The sequence below is a fragment of the Acomys russatus genome, chromosome 19 (assembly GCF_903995435.1).
Source record: "Acomys russatus chromosome 19, mAcoRus1.1, whole genome shotgun sequence".
NCBI lineage: Eukaryota > Metazoa > Chordata > Mammalia > Rodentia > Muridae > Acomys > Acomys russatus.
Genome location: NC_067155.1, coordinates 50,968,615 through 50,989,710, shown reverse-complemented (window position 1 = coordinate 50,989,710; position 21,096 = coordinate 50,968,615). Strand labels below are relative to the sequence as shown.

General features: G+C 52.9%; 1 protein-coding gene across 1 annotated transcript in view; it reads left to right on the top strand.

The window, feature by feature from the left end:
- Positions 1–18,391, top strand: part of Aacs (acetoacetyl-CoA synthetase) — a 45,250-nt gene extending 26,859 nt beyond the window's left edge. Inside the window, exons 6-18 of the mRNA XM_051161426.1 lie at positions 2,730–2,844; positions 3,101–3,182; positions 6,306–6,453; positions 9,312–9,392; positions 10,271–10,395; positions 13,294–13,358; positions 13,508–13,630; positions 14,161–14,274; positions 14,615–14,740; positions 15,496–15,565; positions 15,730–15,788; positions 16,483–16,685; positions 18,207–18,391. Of these exons, the coding sequence (XP_051017383.1) occupies positions 2,730–2,844; positions 3,101–3,182; positions 6,306–6,453; positions 9,312–9,392; positions 10,271–10,395; positions 13,294–13,358; positions 13,508–13,630; positions 14,161–14,274; positions 14,615–14,740; positions 15,496–15,565; positions 15,730–15,788; positions 16,483–16,685; positions 18,207–18,344 (1,449 nt within the window). The 3' untranslated portion in view covers positions 18,345–18,391. The remainder of the gene's footprint in view (positions 1–2,729; positions 2,845–3,100; positions 3,183–6,305; positions 6,454–9,311; positions 9,393–10,270; positions 10,396–13,293; positions 13,359–13,507; positions 13,631–14,160; positions 14,275–14,614; positions 14,741–15,495; positions 15,566–15,729; positions 15,789–16,482; positions 16,686–18,206) is intronic.
- Positions 18,392–21,096: the final 2,705 nt, after the last annotated feature.

The following is a 21,096-nucleotide window of genomic DNA, read 5'->3' as shown; positions in this document are numbered from 1 at the left end:
GTCACTGCTTCCTATAGCAAAAAGAGTAGGACAGTAGGTGTGTGCTACAGGTGTTCAGGAGTCCTGCAGCGTTGGGCATCCTTTGTTTAGGGAGTGAATGGGACCACGGGGAGACGGGTGCAGGATACCATTGTTACTGCCAGGTCCTGAGTGCTCACCACTCAAAAGCCAATGTCTGGGAGGCAAGAGCTGGAGAGGAATTGGGGTCATTCAAATATGGAGGATGGAGAGGGGGCTGTTGTCCCCCGAGTCCTGTCCTGGGGAGTGTTGGGTGCAAAGGGGGTTTTCATAGCAGAGGAGTCGGGAGGGAAGGAGGAGTGGACCAGGAAGGCTGGGTCTTCATCACCTTGAGGGGAGTCTCCCTCTTCCCTCTGCCCTGAGCAGAGCACCACAGTGGGGTTCTGTGAACTCCCAGGGCTGGCAGCCCCTCATAGAGAAGGTGAGACCTCATAGCGCTGCACACTTGTGGTGTGCACATAGGTGGCGATGGTCCCTCATCAGGGACTCTGAGGTGAGACGTCCACACCCTGGGCATGGCCTGCTGTACTGTAAGGGTGTGTGTGGGTGACTGCTACGGGTACTGATTTTCTCAATCAGATTTGGCAAGACTTTTATTTTATTGGGAAAAAGTAGTTTGATTTTTTTTTGAGACAGGGTTTCTCTGTGTAGCCTTGGCTGTCCTGGAACTCACTTTGTAGACCAAGCTGCCCTCGAACTCACAGCAATCCACATGCCTCTGCTTCCCGAGTGCTGGGATTAAAGGCGTGCACCACCACTGTCTGAGGGAAAAAAAATTTTTTTTTTTTACCAGTGAAATCCACAAGTATAATTCTTTCCTTTTGGTTTTAGTTTTAAGTTTGTGTTTGATTTTGTTTGTTTTTTTGTTTTTTGAGACAAGGTTTCTCTGTGTAGCCTAGGCTGACCTGGACTTGCTTTGTAAACCAGGCTAGCTTTGAACTCACAGTGACCTACCTGCCTGCCTCTCTGAGTGCTGGGATTAAAGGTGTGCACTATCATGCCTCGCTGTGTTTTAAATTTTATCTCCCCTTGCACCCTAGGGTTTCTCTGTGTAACAGCCCTGGCTGTTCTAGAACTTGCTATGTGTACCAGTCTGTCCTGGAATTCACATAGATCTGCCTGGTTGTCCCCAAGTGCTGGGGTTGAAGGCATGTGTCATCATGCCTGCGTCTTGTTTTCTTCTTCCTCTTCTTCTATAATTATGTGTGTATATGTTGTGTCTGTGTGGCGTGTGTGACACAACATGCATGTGGAGGTCAGAGGACAACTTTGCAGAGTCAGTTTTGTCCTTACACTTTTACATGGGTTCCAGGAATTGAACTCTAGCTGTCAGGCATGTACCACCAGCAGCACCTCTGCCCTTTGAGCCTTCTCAGCAGCCAGTGTGTTTGTTTTTGAGATAGGGTCTCACTGTGAGCCCAGCCTGACCTTGAACTCATGAACTCAAGATCCTCCTCTTTAGCCTGGGAGCGCTGTGCCCAGTGCCTCTCTTCTCTGAGCGGTCTGTATTGTGCATCCTCTTTTAAGTTTGAACCGGAAGCGTGGGCACCAGCAGTTTGTTTCCCTGTGGCTTTCTGGTTTTGTTTATATTTTAGAAGAGTGGGGTCCCTTTTGGGTTCCCTGACAAGTGCCCGGCACACAGGAGGTGGAGGTGGGTCCTTTACCTGTGCTCCACAGTGTCAGTCAGTGTGGGATTGGGGAAGTGACAGCATTGAAATGAACTCAGTCCAGGAACCTTTAGTTCAAGATGCTTAGATGTTTAGTTGCATCAGGACTCCAGGTGGGCTGAGGGGATGCTGCTGTAGCTGGTGGGGGTGGGGGGGACCCACCTTGAGCTGTGTATGGGCTCCCTCCCCGGATTCCTGCTGAGTCAGCATTTCTTCCTGCTGGGAGTCACCCAGGGAGCTCTGTAAACATTGCAGAGCAGCTAATTAGTCACACTTAGGGGCCTAATTAACCTAATGATCCCTCTGCAGGTGGCTGGGCCTGCAGCCATGTGGGGACCCTGTCTATGATGTGTGCTGTCACTGTGGGCTTTTTTTCTTTTCTTTCTTTCTTTCTTCCCTTTTTTTTTTTTTTTTTTAGCAGCTTTTGATGGGACCACAGAGGGGAGAGGGGTGGAGGGTTCCTTCCTGGCCTAAGATGCCTCCACATGGCATGGTGCCCGCCCTAAGTGGGGTAAGGGGCTAAGGAAGTCTTCCTCAGCGCTTTGATCTGTTCCCCCTTGAGGGTGCAGCAGAGGCATCCCAAGGCTGTGCCCGACCACATTAATTTCTATGGGAGGTAGGAAAGGGCCACCCCTGGTTGGCTGTGGGTTCCTCACATGTGGTACACAGTTCTGTGAGTAAGCCTGTTCCTCCAGCCAGTGCTTTCTGAGCAGTGCTCACGTTTACAGGAAAAAGTCAAGACTACATGAGGATGCAGGCTCCTCTGGCACCCCTCTGGAAGGCAGACGGCATACATTTGTGGAGGGCTGTGGTGAGAGGTGTTCTGTGCAGTGAGGACCCTCTGCTGGGGGCGTCGGACCTTTTCTGTTTGAGGATATGCTTTAGCCTTCCTTGGTGTAACACCGCTTCCCAGCTGTGGATGGAGTGTGTATGCACTGCCTGTGTTGGCAGCAAGAGCCGAGGATGAGTGGCGTTGCTCAGTGTGGACACCGACCCTTCCTCTCCTGCGTTTATAGTTTCTGTGACCCATCATCTCATTTTCAGGGTGTCCTGGACCGGTTTTCTCAAATTCAACCGAAACTTATCTTCTCAGTAGAGGCTGTTGTTTACAACGGCAAGGAGCACAGTCACCTGGAGAAGCTGCAGCGAGTTGTGAAAGGTGCTTGGGGGGGTGTGTACGCACATGCACAGATTTGTGTCCCCAGGGGTCCTGAGTTTACGTGTGTGTGCATGCATGAGTGTGTGTGTGCAGATTTGGGGCTGGCTCCAGGAGTCCTGGATGTATGCGCGTGTGTGTGAAGAGAGCGCTTGCCTCAGAAGTCCTGTGGGCCACATGCTCCAGTCTCCCCCTTAGATTGTGCTGGGCGCATGCGCAGACAGCAGCTGGACCTGACCTTGTGCTATCCCTTTTTCAGGACTGCCTGACCTGCAGAGAGTGGTGCTGATCCCCTATGTCCTCCCACGGGAGAAGATAGACATTTCCAAGATCCCCAACAGGTAAGGAGCCATCTCGTATATAGATGAGGTCACAGATGTGTGAGGTGGGGAAACCGTTAGCTGAAACCCTCACTGTGGTGTGGAACGTGGGAGGCCACCAAGATGACTCTCTCCAGACCACACAGCAACAAACTGTCAGCTTCCTTCCTGTCTTGCTGTGGTCCGGGAGGTCCTGGATTGGGCAGAGCAGGCTGGTACTCCGTAGTTGGTGTGCACACGCATGCTCACATGTGTCACACTCAGGTTTGTACTTGCATGTGGATGCTGTGTGGATGGACAGGTATGTGCAGAGTGCATGCAGCCTACCTGAATCTGTGGGGTCAGCACTGAGCATATACAGACCTTATCAGGGCCACTCCTTACCCAGCATTTCTACTGTGTGTTTTCTGGAGGTGACCTAAGTCTGGGAGCATGTGCTAATAATGTCATCTTTTGCATCCGGGACAAGTAACTCCAGATTTTGGTCTCTATGGGGGGTGGGTTTGAATCTCTGCTCCCCAGGATACCGGGGAAAGATGTTGTTTGCTGTTTGTTCCTGGCTGCTTTTCTGGCATTGGTAGTTTGTCAGGGGATGAGGCCAAGGGGTCTGTTTTTATTGTGGACCCCTTGATCTTCTGGGGACAGTTGAAGGTTATCCTTGCAGGGCTCTTTCTTTCAGCCTTAGCTCATGTTACTGGCAAGTGCTGCCTTCCCCCCTGCACCCCCCCCCCCCCAATCTGAGGCTGTGAGGAGGGCCTATGGGGACATGGCAACGGTCCCTATGCTCTCTGAGGAGAGAGGCTTAAGACGAGTGGTGAATGATTTTGCAGGGTGCTGCTTGGGGCCCTGCAGGCTGTGAAGCATATTTCCTGACCTCCTCCCTCAGTGCCTTCTGCTGCAGAGGATGCCACACACCTGTGGGTGGGGACATATGGACTGCTAGGCCCACAGGGCTTAGCAAATCCATCCCTGAGGAGCTGTGAGCTGCCTGGCTGCTTCCTTGTGAGATCCAGGTGGTTCTGTCAGAAACGAGTCAGGGTCTCAAAGAAAGAGACCACCGGGCTGGCTGAAGTGCCTGGACAAGGTGCGGGTGTGCTCCAATAACTCAGGTGGTGACCGGCTTTTCCCCATTGGCTGAGGTCCGACCTCCTGGTCTCATTGGATTTGCTGGTTTGAAAAGGAGTGGTGCATGGGAAAGGAAGAAGAAAAAATGGTTGTCGCTCAAGGGGAACGGGGCCACTGTCTCATGTTGTCAAATTCCTGGAGTACAGTAGGAGTCTTTGAGTAAGCAAAGGTTTTAGTGGGTGGTGGCGATAAAAATATTTGCATAAAAGTCTTACAAGGTGGGAGAGATCCAAAGACTTGAATTCTTCGATTTAAACAGGGAGTTTTAGTAATTTGATAGAAAAAGCTCATATTTTTGATATTTCTTACACTGCTGACTAGCTTTGAGGTCTGTCCTATATGGGGCCCTGGCTCCCTGGGAAGTGTGCTGAGGGCAATGTGCAATTTGGCGAGGCCTGGCCACTAGAGTCTCCCCAACTCTGATCCCAGCTGTGTGGCCCTATGACAGTAAGTCACCTGTCTGCACATTCCATCCTTCAAATGCAGATGGGGCAGCCCTCTTGAGTTAAATAGGTCAGTGCTGTAGGTAACTGTGTGTCCCCGGGAGGGATGGTGGGTTCTGTCCCTTGAAGCCACTCACAGCCACAGCTGTGTGTGTGTCCACTGTCAGTCTGTCCAGGTGTTTGCTCCTGTGGACCCAGGCATCTTGCTGCCTGGTAGCTGACAGCCAGGTGGTGGAGGTCTGGTCTTGTCCATTCAACCTGAGATTTAGCCTTAGTGTGTCTGGAGGCCATGATGCAAGGGGTGTGGAGAGCAAGGGTCATCTCTGTGCTGATTGGTAACTGATATAAAGTGAGGTAGCCAGGAGAACCACATACGCTCTATAGAACACAAAGCCATCCCCTCATCCAGCCCCAGGCACCAGGCGCTGTCACTGTTCCCTTAAGATTGCTGGCTGTCACAGATAAATCTCAACAGGGGACTCCTGGTCCAGAGAGCGTGGGGCAGAGCCACCCCTGATGTTTTCATTTTTAGAAGAGAAAGGAAAGCAGTGGTTATTTACTGTGACTTACGAAGCCTTTGAAAGAAAGGGTTTTTCTCTGTGGGAAGTGTCCATTTAGACTGGCAGTTCCTAGAACAGGGCTGAGGAGGAGGTGTGGGTGGGGGGCGTGGCTGTCAGACTCATTTTGAATGGCTCTCTTTTTTTAAGTTATCCTGTCCCTGGTCTCTGAGGCAGCTCTACTCCTGCCAGGTAGGGTGGGTTTCGGTGTCATTAGCCTCAGCAAATTATTCAGTTTAATGACATCCCACGTCCTTGCTTGGAAGTGAGAGTCTGATTAGTCAGAAAACAGAGAGATAATGTTCCTGTTTGTTCTATGGTTCTGGGCCACCCACATTGGGTGCTTCTGTTGGCTGTGGAGTAAGGCCGAGCAGGACTCAGCGTGCAGCTTGGGCTAGTTGTATTTCTTCCGGGTCAGGTATTTACACTCGATGCTGTAGGCCCCAGGATAGGATGTAATAAATGAGGATGACAAATATTTGCTCGTGGTGACTTTGAGCCAGTAGCTTCCTGATGCTGCACTCTGCCCCTGCCCCAGAGTTGGGAAGCCTGGGCTGTTCATCAGGAGGTGAAGTGTGAATCAGGAAGTGGACCGGTCCACACTGGTTCTGGGGTCTGTGGACAATGGATAGGCTTGCTGTGAGCTAGTCTTCCTGGTAGTGTAGAGGGAATTGACTCAGGGCACGCATGCGCGCGCGCGTGTGTATGTGTGTGTGTGTGTGTGTGTGTGTGTTGTCTCTAAAAGCCAACCCTTGATCCAGGAAATTCCAGTGCTAATCTTCATCTTTAGTGACTTCTCCTTTATCCATCTCAAGTTTGGGAGAGCGGCTTTTCCCTTCCTCAGGCATAGGGCGTCCAGACCCATTCAGCATCCCTGGGTACCAGGCGAGCCCGCATTCCAGGCTCTTATGGTAGATATGTGGAGGGGTCTTGGGCTGTATCTAGCTGTGGGCAGATCAGCAGAGCTCTTCTGGCATTCTGGAGTGTTCACTGTTGGTTTCTCATGGTCCTGCCTACAGCATGTTCCTGGATGACTTCCTGGCAAGCGGGACAGGCGCGCAGGCACCGCAGTTGGAGTTTGAACAGCTGCCCTTCAGCCACCCTCTGTTTATCATGTTCTCCTCTGGCACAACAGGAGCACCCAAGTGCATGGTGCACTCTGCTGGGGTAGGTGTCTTGCCTGTGTTCGTCTAACAGTCTTCAGACGAGTCCCTTCTTCAGAGTCCCCAGGGTGATGCTTTTCTCTGAGTGACATGCCATGCCTGGAGGACACCCTGAGCTGGCCCAGGGCAATGGAACACTGCAGTCCTGGGGCGGTAGGCTGGGGGTGCTGGGGAGCACACTGGAGCCTGGGCAGGAGGCACTCGGTAAGCCAGACACTTTGACACTGCAGGTTGTGGGGCCCGTAGGGGATTGTAAGCTCCGGGTGGGTTGCCGGTGTTCTCAAAAGGCAAGCAGGAAAGAGGACGGACTGTGCCAGTACATCAGCTTTGCAAAGGGATGTGGCTTCAGAGAACAGTCTAGAGTGTGCTGTGTGTGTGGAGTCGAGCAGGAGCTGGGTGGCCTTTGGAGCTTATATGGAACTGTAGATTGTGATCAGAAACACTTGAAAACCACTAGGTTATGCTGAAGGTATAGTTCACTGAGAGCTTCCTGTGCTGTGAGGCTAGAGGCGCACACGAGGGACACCTGCTTTCTGGGGGGTGGGAAATAAAGGCTGAGTGTCAGCAGGGTCTGCATCTCCCACAGCCTCAATCCTTGCCTGGTCAGTGGCCTCCTTCATGTGCCCTCAAGTAACCTCTCATGAGACACCTGGGCCTTAACCTGTTTATTTGTTTTTTGTTTTAGTTTTCCTATAACTCAATGCTTCAGGCAAGGGAGGGTCTGGCGAGGACCCATGGGTCCCCATTGTTGCTGCATTTAAGGACAGATAGGAGAGGGTCATGTTTTCTCTGTCTTCACCCTGCCCTTGCATCTCCAGCTAAGCTTCTTGCCTGGTTTTGAAAGCCCCACCTCCATATTTGTTGTTGTTGTTATTTGAGACAGGGTCTGACTGTGTGGTCCAAATTGGCCTTAAACGTGGCAATCCTCCTGCCTCAGCCTCCCAAACACTGGGATCACAGTGGCAAGCTCATTGCCTTGAAGATAGGTGAACATAGATTGGAGGAGAAGAGTGTGTTGCTCTGGTGTGTGGGGTCAGAGGTCATTCCTGGCTTGTTGCTTGGGTTACTATGTTCATGGGAGGGTCTTAGAAAGCAGTGTTCTAGGCCAAGCATGGTGGTGCATGTCTTTAATCCCAGCACTCGGGAGGCAGAGGCAGGTGGATCGCTGTGAGTTCGAGGCCAGCCTGGTCTACAAAGTGAGTCCAGGACAGCCAAGGCTAACACAGAGAGACCCTGCCTTGGAAAAAAAAAAAAAAAAAAAAAAAAACAACAACAACAAAAAAGAAAGCAGTGTTCCATTCCTTCCTTTAACTTACTCAGGGCCAGGCCTGTGGCTCAGTGGGATGGCATCTGCCCAACGCATGCACACCCTTGCTTCCATACCCAGCACTGAAAGAAAAAAAATGAAGCTCTTGTCTGAGACCCAGGGAGTCACCTCCCCCATGGTTAACATGGGTGTTTAACAATCAAAGGATAAGTGTGGGTATGGATGCTCTGTTGTGAGCATTGAGCCTGAGGGTGACAAGCAGGTGCATGGCGGAGTAGCCCTTGGGAAGAGTCTCACTTGTGTTGCAGTTCCATCATGAGTGGAAAGAAAACAGCCCCCTCTATAAGGTGGTTTCTACTGACCTCTGTGTTTGTTGTTTCTCTGTGCCTGTAGTAAAATACCCCAACTAAATCAGCTTAAAGGAGAAAAGGGCTTATCCGGCCTTATGATCAGGGTGTGGAAGGCAGGGTGACAGGAACGTGAAGCCACTTGGTAGTCAGGAAGTAGAGAACAGGAAGTGGGGCCAGACTTTAAAACGTGACAGACAGACATACTTCTTCCTTGGGCAGGCTCCATCACCTGATGGTTCCATAGCTTCCCAAACAGCGCCACCTGCTGGAGGCCATGTGTTCATTCAAATTATAGCAGCCTTGTGTGGAGGGCCCCCTTCGATTGGCTTGTCTTGTCCTTTGACTTCTCTTGAGTATGAGTGTGTGACATGTGGGGTCTTGTGCCAGCCCCATAGCTTTTCTGTAGCCTGTGAGCCTACCCGTGAACCTGGTGCTCACACCTGTGGGCCGGGCCCAGGCAGTGAGGGTGACATCCCCAACCTGTCCTCAGGATCTCATAGAGGACCCAGAATAGAGACAGGAAAACCAAGGTTGAGGGTGAAGTCATGGGCAGTGGGCACTTACTGTATTAGCTGGACTCATCTCTGAGAAGGAAGATCCTCACTCCCTCACCACCCCTCCCTGTCCCCCTGCCCCTCCCCTCCTCAGCCTCCAGCCAGAGCCTCTGGGACTGCACATGTGCAGGGTAGGGGGGTTGCTGAGCTGCCTTGGGGAAGCGGAGGAACCATGCGCAGGGCTGGAGGAGGAGGGCGTTTCCTAGGATGTGCATTGTAGATTTGGAGCCTGGGACTATATTGCCTGCTACATACAAAGCAGAGGGTGGGTGGGAGGTGTCCCATGTGGTCCCCTCTGCCACGGGGTCCATGAGCTCTGTGTTGAAGATGCCTTCTCTCAGGAGGAGCCCAACGGTGGGGACAAACCTGCTGTTGGCCATTGAGCTTTCACTCCCATCTCAGTGAAGGTCACCTCTCTTTCTTCCTGAAGTTAGTGTGTCCCTGGTGGTGTTCCTGATAGGATGGGCCCTGAGAGCTCATAGGCTGGTGGGGTGTCCTGGGATTTCCTGACTGATGCTCGGGCGTCAGATGGCAAAGAAACACTGAAGCTGGCCCTTAGCTGGAGCCAGATAGCTCCAGCTGGCTTTCTCAGAGGGGGCGGGGGGATGGATGCTGTGTCTCACCCATGTCTCTCAGAGGGGGTGGGGCATGGATGCTGTGTCTCACCCATGTCTCGCCCTCCCTCCTGCAGGGCACCCTCATCCAGCACCTGAAGGAGCATGTGCTCCACGGCAACATGACAAGCAGTGACATCCTGCTCTACTATACCACGGTGCGTCCTGTGGCCCTTGGCCGCCCCTCCTGGGGCTGGGTGGTACGAGGGACGGCAGATGGGTATGGTCTCTACCTAGAGCATCGTAGGGTGCTGCCACTAACCCAGAGCTTGTGGGACTTGGGGTGTTCCAGTCCAGTCTGGAGAGGCTCTAGTAGGATCTAGCAGTGTTTCTTAGATGGCATGGCTGTACTGGCTCTTGTTTGTTTGTTTGTTTTCAGTGCCTAGGATTGAACCCAGGTCCTCAAGCACGCTAGGGAAGTGCTCTATCACCGAACCACATCCCTAGTCCTTCGTATTTTTCATTTTGAGTTATCATCTGAGTTGCCCAGGCTATAGGGAGCTTAACTCGGTAGCCCAGGCTAGCCTTGAACTCCTGACCTCTTGCTTGAGCCTCCCCAATCCTGGGTTTACAGGCACGGACCACCATTCCCTGCCCTCAGGGAACTTCCTCACCAGTTGTATGTCCCCATCTCCCAATATTGATTGACCCTAGGGTGGGTAACACTCCCCAACAAGTCTGCCCAGGCCTCCCAGACGGTTGTGGCCTCGTCCCTCTGGCCCAGGTAGGGGAGCTTGGGTGCCCCTTATGCCCTCCAGGAGATCCCTGCCAGAACCTGCCTACCCTATTCCCTCCTGTTGTGTTTGCCCCAGATCTTCCCAGATTTCCCCTATGTAGATGGAGGAGTAATCTGTGAACCCGAATGCGTCATTTCCTTTGAAAACATTTTTTGTTTCTTTCTTTTAGACTGGGTTTTACAATGTAGTTAAGGCTGGGCCCAAGCTTGAAGTCTTTCACTCTCTCCCCTCTGTCCCCAGTGCTAGTATTTCAGGCCTGCAGCTCTGCTTGGCTTACCTGGTCTCCCTGTTTGAGGCAGGTCGGCTGGATGATGTGGAACTGGCTGGTATCGGCTCTGGCCACTGGAGCATCCTTGGTCCTGTATGACGGCTCCCCGCTGGTCCCGACGCCCAATGTGCTGTGGGACCTTGTGGACAGGATAGGGTAGGTGCGCTGGGTCCTCTTACGACAAGCTGTCATTACTGTTGGCTTGCTGGGGAGGGCTCAGCGTCAGACAGACCTGCCGTCTTCCTTCTGTCCCAGAGCGCTCTGTCTTTCTGCTTGACAGGGCACGGAGGGTGCTGGAAGCGGAGGGGATGGAGGACAAGGCGGGCCCTACCCTCAGCACCATTGCCTGTGGAGTGAGGACCAGTCCTCAGGCTGGGAGGGAACTTTGAGGGGTCAAAGGAGCGGCCCGAGCTCTTGGAGTTTTCTTTAGTGGGCTTGGAAGGCAGGGCCTCACGTGTGAGACAAGCACTCTAACCCTGAGCTACAGCCTTCAGTGTGTCTGCCTTTCTTCTCGTTCCCTCCCCCATCCCTCCTCTCCTCCATCCCCCCATTTCTTACTATTTCTAAATTCTTACGTAAATCACATGTGTTGAAGGAGTTTGGGTGATGTGTCAATTGACCATGTGTGGTGAAACGGCAACTGCTATCAATCGATGTCACACCGCAGCTTTGAGTGGTGACTGTATTTTTCTGTGTGCACCGTAGAGCACAGACCTTAGGGCCCGTGCAGCATCATGAACAAGGTGTGGATCTTACTCCCAAGACTGTGAGATTCTTGGAAATCTCGGATCAAGCAGGGTTGAGGGTGTGGGCTGCTGTTTGATGGGGTGTCCCTAGGCTCAAGTGAACTGGAGAAGAAGGCTGGTGCATGCAGGAAGGTACAGATGTCAGGGGTGAGGCCAATAGCTTAGAGAGACTGCACTTCGTTACCTAGGGCAGCTTAGCCTGTTCTTAGTGGTCCCTCGGGGCAGGTGGAGTGGCCAGCTGTCTGTTGTAGTCTTCCTTGGGGAAATCAGAGCTATAGCACAGGTGCTTTGTGGCCTCTGATAGGGCTTGGCTAACCTTCCTCTGGCCTTGCCCACTTCTCTCCCTTTGGTGGATGCCAGTAGGAGCCCTAAAGTACAGAGGCCACGGCTGGGCAGGACACAGCATTAGATAGCTCCTGGTGGCTGGAGATTATGAAAATGTCAACCATAGAGTCTCCTAGACTCATGTGTTGCCAGCACTAGGTGTAGATGAACCCACTGCCAGCGATGAAGGCTCAGCACTTCTGGCGCCAGCAGGACTGCTGTGCCATGCTCAGTCAGTAGCTGGGACATCATGGTAGAGGCCGAAGGAGAGAGCCTTTATTTAAACATTTCCACACTTGTGTGCACCATATGCATGCCCTGGTGTGCAGGTGGAGGCCAGAGGACAAATAGTTAGAGTGAGTTTTTCTCTTTCTACCATGTAAGTCCTGGGGGTTGAACTCAGGTCATCAGACGTTTGGTGGCAAACGCCTTTACCCACTAGGCTGGCCCACCACTAGTGTTTTTAAATCTTGGCTATTAACATTTTATGTAAAACTGGGTAATGCTATTACAACCCTAATGTGCGAGAGAGACTGTGGCTGGCCCTTGGTATCTACTGCCAGGCTTTAGGAAATGAATTGGTTTTGGTGTGGGGTGAGTATAGTGGGGGAAACTACCAGGATGGAGAGGGAAGTGGATGCCGTTGGGGCTTCCGAGCTCCAGTGTAGTGTGTGATGCATATGTGTGAAATTATGTTTATATGTGCAAAAGTACACGAGATTGCATATGCATGTGTACACACACGAGTGTGAGCTGCAGTTGTTGCATGCACACGTGCAAAGCCAGTGTGCTCATAGATCTGTGGGCTAGCTTCATGCAGGGTGTACTCGCTGAGTCTATGCCCCAGTGCTAAGACTTGGTCTTCCACTTGCGCTCTCCTGGAGTGCACCTCCTCATCACCCAACAGGACAGCTGTAGCTTGGTCCTTAGGTAGTATCTGCAGCCCTCAGGTCCCTGCTCAGCTGTCAGTGGCAGTGAGAAGCACAGGTACAGGGTCGATGGGTAGTGGGTAGGATGCCCCATTCCAACCAGTCCTGAGACTAAGATGAGGTTAAGAACACTCACAAAAACCCTGATGTTGGGGTCAGCAAGGTGTCCTTTGTTTGCTTGTTTGTTTTGTTTTTTGGCTTTTTTTTTGAGATGAGGTTTCTCTGTGTAGCCTTGGCTATCCTGGACTTGCTTTGTACACCAGGCTGGCCTCGAATTTACAGAGATCTGCTTGCCTCTGCCTGCCAGAGTGTTGGAATTATAGGCATGCGCCACTGTGCCTGGCTCAGCAAAATGTCTTAGTGGTTGCTGGGTGGTGGTGGTGGCAGCGGATCTCTATGAGTCCTAGGCCAATCTGGTCTACAGAGAGAGTTCTAGGACAGCCAGGACGACATAAAGAAACCTGTCTCAAAAATACAACAGTCCCCCCAAATCTGTGCCCCCAAAAAGAAGAAACCCATTGTCTTGTAGCCAGAGGCACTGGCTAGGATCAGCAGGCTGGCAGCATCCTTAAGACCTCAAGGCCTTTAGGTTGTGGTATCAGCTCCTAATTGGCAGCATAGCCTATCCCCAGCTCTAACGCCCAGGCTCAGACCAGACTTTCTAAGGCTGGTTTTGCCTACTGAGGTGAGCTATGGAGAAAAGATTCTGGTGAAGGATGGGGCCAGAGTTCTGCTGTCTCTATCTTGGGATATACGGCAGTCGCCCATCTGCAGTGCTGTGTGGCAGTAAGACAGGCCAGCATGAGAGTCCTCTCCGTGAGTGGCCTTTCTTCCCCTGGAGGGAGTTGGTCACTTCTCACTGTCATGGGCCTCTTTGTGTGCCAGGCACCTGTTTCATGTGGATCTCTGCTGGACCTGGTGCCAGGCTGGTAACGGGACCGAGCTGTCTGGGAGCTGAACGGGAAGGGAGGAGGTGGGAGGCTCTGTGAAGTCTGTTATTGATGGCAGGAAGCTGTGGGGACCTGAAGGTGCTCTCTCTCCCACCTATGTCACAGCATTACCATCCTGGGAACAGGAGCCAAGTGGCTGTCAGTGCTGGAGGAAAAGGACATGAAGCCAGGTGAGTGGCCCCTTGGGTCCATGTTCCTAGAACTAGAACCACCCCTTTAGGAACTGACACTTGATCTGGATGTGTGCTGGAACCAATGGGCGTGGCTTAATCAGTGGGAGTGGCTTAATCAGTGGGCTTTTTTTTTTTTTAACTCCCAGTGGAAACTCACAACCTCCACACGCTCCACACGATCCTGTCCACCGGCTCGCCATTGAAAGCCCAGAGCTATGAATATGTGTACAGATACATCAAGAGCAGTGTGCTCCTCGGCTCCATCTCAGGTATACCAACGATGGTTACTGCAGGAGGAATGGGGAAGTGGGAAGAGAAGTGTGGGGTGGCCACACCTTGGAAGCCATGGTTTTGGGGGGCATATGGATACCTAGTATGAGGAGCGGGGTGCCTTCATGGCTGGGTGTCCACAGCCCCACTTTGCTCCCACTGAGCTTGCTGTGTGCGGTGTGATGAATGTGCCTGGGTGGGGTGTGTGGGGTGTGTGAGGCTTGTTAGTTATGTCGTGAGTCTTGGGCTTCCATGTGACCTGCCGAGAGCATGTGACTATGAGACCAGCTCCAAGTCCTTAGGCAGGGAGGTTCAGTCCTCAGACACAGGGACAGATAGTGAGCTGGGTCCAGTCTCTGTCACTGACACCTCTCTCTGTAAGGAAGCCTTCCCTGTCAGACATGACCAGCCTGCGGGAGGGCTGCTGCATGTCCAGGCAGCTGCCTCTTGCTGTCAGGGAACCCGGAAGGTTGGCTGCCCCCCAAGGGTCACCTTGTTCTGAGGGTCACCTATCCTCTATTGCTCGCAGGTGGCACTGACATCGTCTCCTGTTTCATGGGACAGAACTCATCTGTCCCTGTGTACAAGGGTGAGATCCAAGCCCGGAACCTTGGCATGGCTGTGGAAGCCTGGGATGAAGAAGGTGAATAGTTCCCTGACTCTTCTGGCCTGTGAGGAGGGAGAAACACGTGCACAGATGTGCCCCTTGCTTGTGATAATTCTCCAGTCCCCTAAGAGGGGAGCGACCACTCTCCCACGAGGAGCAGTGTCCTTTCCCATGGATGGGTTTTGCACTCATAGGCTCCCTGACGCCAACCTTGGGCATGCCATGAGACCTGAGTGGGTATCGGGTTGTATGAGGGTTTGCCCGGGGCAGTGCACATCCAGTGTAGGTCACCCTTATTGCACACAGCAAGGTTGTGTCCAAGTGGGAACGTAGGGAAGGGAGTGTGTGCCAGGCTCCATCTTCTCCCGTCTGCCAGGGAAGGCCGTCTGGGGAGAGAGTGGTGAGCTGGTGTGCACCAAACCCATCCCCTGCCAGCCCACGCACTTCTGGAACGACGAGAATGGCAGCAAGTACCGGAAGGCTTACTTCTCCAAGTTCCCCGGTAGGTGGGAGCATGCTGGCGCCACGCCCTGCCTGCCTGGGGCTTGGCGTCTCCACTCACGGGCGCTTCTCCATCTCCGCATCTCTGTATCTCCCCAATGGGTCTCCATGGCTCCTCAGGGTCAGCTTGAAAACATCCCAAGATCTGTAACTAGGTTCAGTTGCCCCTAACCCACCCTGGCACTCACAGCCTCCAGCCGCCAGCACTGTGCTGAGAGCCACGTGAGCCACTGGGCAGAGGACTGGGGGCTGCCTGCCCTCTGGTCAGGGCTTGTCTACTTGTTCAATGGAAGTGGCAGTGGGTGGGGGACAGTAGAGGGTGACGGACGCTCATGCAGCAGACTGACTCATGCTAGGCGGGCCACCCATATATATTAACCTGTAGCCCACCCTGTCAGGCTCCCCCCTGTGGAGGAGCCCCCTTCTCTGTGGCCCTGATTCCTCGTGCCTTGATTGGAACAAGCACCCTCACTTTGGACAGATGCTCCTTACACCCTCGGTCTCCACAGGCCTTGTTGGCTCTGTGTAAACTACATGTGTGCAGTCACATGTGCTGAGGTTACAGGCGTGTGCCACCATACCTGACCCATGCTTGCCTCACCCTTCCTGGCCTCAGCACTCAGCCTCACACTGCCTGCCTGTTCCTAGTAGACTTAGGAAACCTTTGGCCTCCCTTCTGTCCCTGTCTCAGGTATCTGGCCAGGTGTATCCCAGCCCTCCCCTTAGTGTGACCAGTCTGTTCTACATTTCTTGAAGGTGTCTGGGCACATGGTGACTACTGCAGGATCAACCCCAAGACAGGAGGCATAGTCATGCTGGGCCGGAGGTGAGGTGTCCCCTCCTCCTGCCATTCCCTCTGGAGGCATGGGCGAAGTCCTGTTCAGTGGGTGAGGCAAAGGCAGCAGGTGGCAGTTGGGTGCTGGGGAGGAGCCTGCCAAGAGGGATGGGGTTCTGCCACATGCTTCAGCCACGTGCCTCTTGTGTCCACAGCGATGGGACCCTCAACCCCAATGGAGTACGCTTCGGCAGCTCGGAGATCTACAACATTGGTTCGTGCATCTCTCCCCTGCATCTCTCACTCGGGTCTAGGGTGGTACCACAGGCACCAGGACCCAAGGCTTTCAAAGAGCTGGGTGAGGGTGGACTTCCATGTAGCAGTGTGAGGCCTGGCCTCCACGCACACATCCTCTCTTCCAGAAGATGCCTGGCCACGCTGTGGCGCCTCCTCAGACCTCAGAAAGGGTTAAGATCACTTGGGTTTGGCTTTCCTCAGGTTCCGTCTTCACAGCAAGCTTAGAGCATTGGCTAATATGATCTTTGCCTTCTGGGCAAGGATACAGAGGCACAGAGAGGGTGTGTGAAGGCTGAAGGTCACAGAGCACAATGCAGGACACCATATGCATACCTGCGAGGGACTCTCAAAGCTGGCCTAGGGACTTAGTCCTGAGCCAGGCCTAAATCCACCTTTCTAAGGAGGTGGCCTCCTTTGTCCTGCTGAGAGCCCCAGATAGTGCCAGGTCAGTATAGCCAGGGGAGACTTGAACTTAATTCCTTACCTGAACTTCATTCCTCCTGTGCCTGGCCCCTTTCTCCCTGGCAATGGCATCTTAGTGGGCACCCCCAGCCCAAGTGCAACTGTAGTATTGCCCAGTTGGCCTGGTGCCCTTCCTTTCTGACAGGTGACATTAGCGTGGTGGCCTGTGGAGAGCTTGGTGCGAGGCTATTTCCTTTCTGTTTCTACAGTGGAAGCCTTCGATGAAGTGGAGGACAGCCTGTGTGTCCCCCAGTACAACAGGGATGGTGAGGAGCGCGTGGTCCTGTTTCTGAAGATGGCATCTGGGCACACCTTCCAGCCCGACCTTGTGAAGTGCATCCGTGAGGCCATCCGCCTTGGCCTGTCTGCTCGCCATGTACCCAGCCTCATCCTGGAGACCCGAGGCATTCCAGTACGTTGTGTCTCACCTGGGCCTATGAGAGCCTGGGTGGCTGCAGCTTGCTCTTGCTTCTATATGGGTACCATGTTGCCTAGCAACCACCTTCTCCCTCATGACAGCATTTCCAGCAGCTTCTGTGGGATGCCATATTGGGGCTGATGGCCTGGGTATGCTCTGCAGGGTGCTGTGGGAATGCAAACTCTGAAGGGACCTGCAGGTGTGTGTGTGTTGGGGTTTTGTGGGGCCTGGAGAAGGGGCTCCTGAAGGCACCCCATCCTGGCTCAGTCACATTTGGAGTTGGGGAATGGTGGCATGCATGCGCACAGCTATCCACACTTGCTCTGAGGCTGCCTGCAGGCTGCTGCTCTGGAGATGATGAGTGGGAACACTGGGTTTCTGGCTTGGGGGCTCCCTGTGAGGGGGAGCAAGCATGTGCAGGCCTGGTGTTGGAGATGGACTCGGCTGGGCTGAGCTGGGTGAGAGTTCCTGGAACAAAGCTAAGAGTAGCTAAGTCACGGACCTTGAGTACCGGGAACAACCTGGTGGCCTGTGCTGTCTGGGAAAAACTTAACTATGTCTTCATAGCCAGCCACCTAGGGGTGGGAGGCAGAGAGCCCGAGGTGCACACTTTGTGTGAGTGCATGTGCGAGTGTGTGTGTGTGTGTGTGAGTGCATGAGTGTGTGCAAGTGCATGAGTGAGTGTGTGAGGAAGTGCATGAGTGTGTGTGAGTTCATGAGTGAGTGTGTATGTGAGTGAGTATGTGTGAGTGCATGAGTGTGTGTGAGTGAGTATGTGTGAATGTGTGCGTGAGTGAGTGGGTGAGTATATGGGTGAGTGTGGTGTGTCAGTGAGTGTGTGAATGAGTGTGGGTGAGTGAATGCATGTGTGTGAATATATGTGTAAGTGCATGAGTGAGTGTGTGTGTGAGTGCATGAGTGAGTGTGTGAGTGTGTGCGTGAGTATATGTGAGGAAATGAGTGTGTGAGTGAGTGCATGGGTGAGTGTGTGTGAGTATGTGTGTGAGTGTGCATGTGTCAGAGAGTGTGTGTAAATGAGTGCATGGGTGAGTGTGTGTGAGTGCATGAATGTGTGTGTGAGTGTGTGTGTGAGTGAGCATGTGTGTGAGTGCGTGTGTGAGTGAGTGAGTCTGGCCCTCATGGTACCCTTCTGGGCAGTGACAGGTCTCTTTATACAACTGTTTCACGGCCAAAGAAAGCAGATGGAGAGGAGAGATCTGTCAGGGGGAGTTGGCACCTGAGGCAGATATGGTATCACTCTGAGATACCCACATGCTCCTGTGGTTTTGACATAGGCATGGGGTCACATGTCAGGTTCCATGGACAGTGTCAGCACTGCTGCTGGTGTCCTTTCCAACAGGTGTCTGCAGGTGCAGGGGCACACGTGTGAGGCCACTGCTTACCTGGTTTTATGTGTCTTCTTGTAAGAGAGCATGGGGAGAAACCCGGTGAGGCCATGCCGTGCCGTCTCTGGTTTAAACACTCCTTTCTGTTTGTCTCCTGCCTTTCCCACAGTACACACTCAATGGCAAGAAAGTGGAGGTGGCCGTGAAGCAGGTGATGGCTGGGAGGACCGTGGAGCACCGGGGGGCCTTCTCCAACCCTGAAACCCTGGACCTGTACCGGGACATCCCTGAACTGCAGGACTTCTGAGCCAACAGCTCATGCGCCATCCAGTGATGCGTGTGATGGAACTCAGGGGCACTTTAGCCATTGCTCCAGACGGCCCTGGCCACTGTGCACCCTGTGGTCTCAGAAACAGCATTCCTGTTTTGGAGTCATTGGTGGGGACCATGTCTCCCGTGCTCCAGGCTGTGCCCTGGCCTTTCAGAGACCAAAAGGACACATTGAGGCTTGGCTGCTTGAGTCCTGCTGCTGTAGGTCAGCAGGTGCGGGGCTGGTGACATTTGGTGACATCACACTGGAGAAGCAACGTGGTCACTGTTCCATGTTGCTCTATGAAGGTGAAGTCTGACATACACTTCCTGTCCTTTGCTGGCCTTGCTCCCTCAGCCGTACTGTTCTTTCAAGAGCTGTCTAAAGACAGGGCATCTGGCCCTGCATGCCTGTCACCTCACAGCTGGCTGCTGGGACCCCTGGCCTGATGGCTTGTACTGTCTGACACAGCCAGAACACCATTCAAGGGAATTGTGAGTTACACTTTAGCCAGCCAAGAGCTCTCTGCTATGGCAAGCCCCTTCTGCTGGCGAGTGCCCGGATTGTCTCTGGGTTTTGACAGCAGTGTGTGAGTAGAGCAGACGTTTTAATGTTAATTGAGGACCTGGGTCCTGGGGGCACTTGAATCCCTGGGTGTCTTCCCTGTGCCACCACTTAGGTGTGTGCCAGGCAGTGAGATCCTGGAGTGCTTCCAGGATGCAGCTGCCTGGCCTCAGGGGGAAAGGCCCGGGCTCTTTCTGTTCTGACTGTCCTCTCTGCGTTTGTAAGTGGAGTCTCAGGCTTTGGTCGCCAGGACTCGGCGGTGCTTTGCGTCTACCACGTGGAGTATATCACAAATCCTGGTGATCGTGTTTTGTATTTTTCTTTTTTTAAACTGAGCACAACATAAAACCTTTTGAAAATATACTGGATTTTAAGTCTATAAGGGAAAAGTGCTATGAAGAATTTTATGGAATAAATTTGTGCCATGCACACTTGTACATGCGCAGTGTGCTTGTGTTCCTCTGAGGCGATTAGATCTTGTGTGGTCAGCTATGCCAGCGTTAGCTCACTGCTGCGCCATCCTGTTGTGCGGCCCAGCACAAGTTGTATAGTGGTATTTTCTGGGTTCCTGGTGTTTAGCATTGTCCTTGTTTCTGTTAGGTCAGTGTCTCAGGCTTCCTTGCATCCTGAGCCTCCCAGTCACCTGGGGCCAGGTGTCGGGATGACAGCGCAGCTGTAGCACCAGAGTCTCCCTAGATTTCTCCAGCTAGCCACAGACGCCAGTTCAACCCCCTGCCCCCTCCCTCTCCCCCAACCCCCCCTCCACCCCAACCCCCACAGCCCCCCCCCCCTTCCCAGAGTGGCAGCCCGGATCTCCATGATACAGGAACAAGACAGTTCCTGTCTTACATGCTGCCCACTAGTATCATCTGGCTTGGGCCTGGCTTTCCTGGAACTGGCTGTGCTACCGGGGAGCTTGGGGACCTGAGCACCGAGGGGACCTTTTGCAGTGTCCTATGAGTTTAAAGCCTTGATGGGCCCCCTCGCCCGTTTGTTGCATTTTAGACCCTGGCCATTCCTCTGGCTAATTGTTCTCTCCCCTTTGTCATCTCTAGTAAGCATCGGTTGCCCAGCCCCTCCTGTTGTCACCCGTCTGCACAGGTTCCCAGAGGAGCTTAGGCATCGGGGTACTCTGAATCAGTCTCCCTGTGGGAGTTCTAGGGAGATACACAGTTTTATGTTTCTACCACAAGGATGTATCTGTGGCTCTTTCTTTTTGTTCCCCTTTTCTGTTTAATTCATTAATTAATATTTTTGTTTTTTGAGACAGGGTTTCTCTGTGTAGCCTTGACTGTCCTGGACTCACTTTGTAGACCAGGCTGGCCTCAGAGCAATCCACCTGCCTCTGCCTCCCAAGTGCCGGGATTAAAGGCGTGTGCCACCACCGCCCAGCCTAATTTATTTATTTTGATGGTCTAGGGGATGGAACTTGAGGCCTCATGTGCTAGGTCAGTGCTATATCAGTGAGTTATATGCCAGCCCATTTTAAAAAGACTTTAATTTTTTTTCAAGACAGGGTTTCTCTCCCTAGTTGTCCTGTACTCACTTTGTAGACCAGGCAGGCCTCAAACTCACAAAGATCTGCCTGCCTCTGCCTCTCGAGTGCTAGGATTAAAGGCATGCACCACCATGCCTGGTTTAAGAGATTTATTTTTATTTCATGTGTACGAATGTTTTACTGCATATATGTGTCTGCATCACATGGATGCAGTGCCCACGAAGGCCAGAAGAGTGTATCAGTTCCTTTGGTACCAGAGTTCAGCACAGTGTGAGTATGGGGAGAGCAGCAAATGTCCTTAATTGCTGAGCCAAATAACCCAGCTGTACTACTCTCACCTCTGTGAGAACCCAGGTTCTTACAAAGTCTGAATCCCTTAATTCATTGCTTTCCTGTTCTGACTCAGCAGGCACTCAGGGTGTGACAGTTCTATTAGATCTGCTTTCCTGCGTGGTTGACCTTGCAAATTGAATTTGGGGGTCGGTACCTCTGCCTGGCTGATTTCATGGCACTAATCTGGGGACTGGTGAGGTGCTGGGGTGCCATGGCATGGGAGTTATGGGTTGGGCTTTCTGGCTAGGCAGCTACTTGCATCTTGTCTAAATCGCCTGTCCCCTTCCATTCTGGTGTCCCAGCTCCCCACATGGAAGGCGGAGGTCTGTGATGGATGGCTGCTGTTCATGGTGG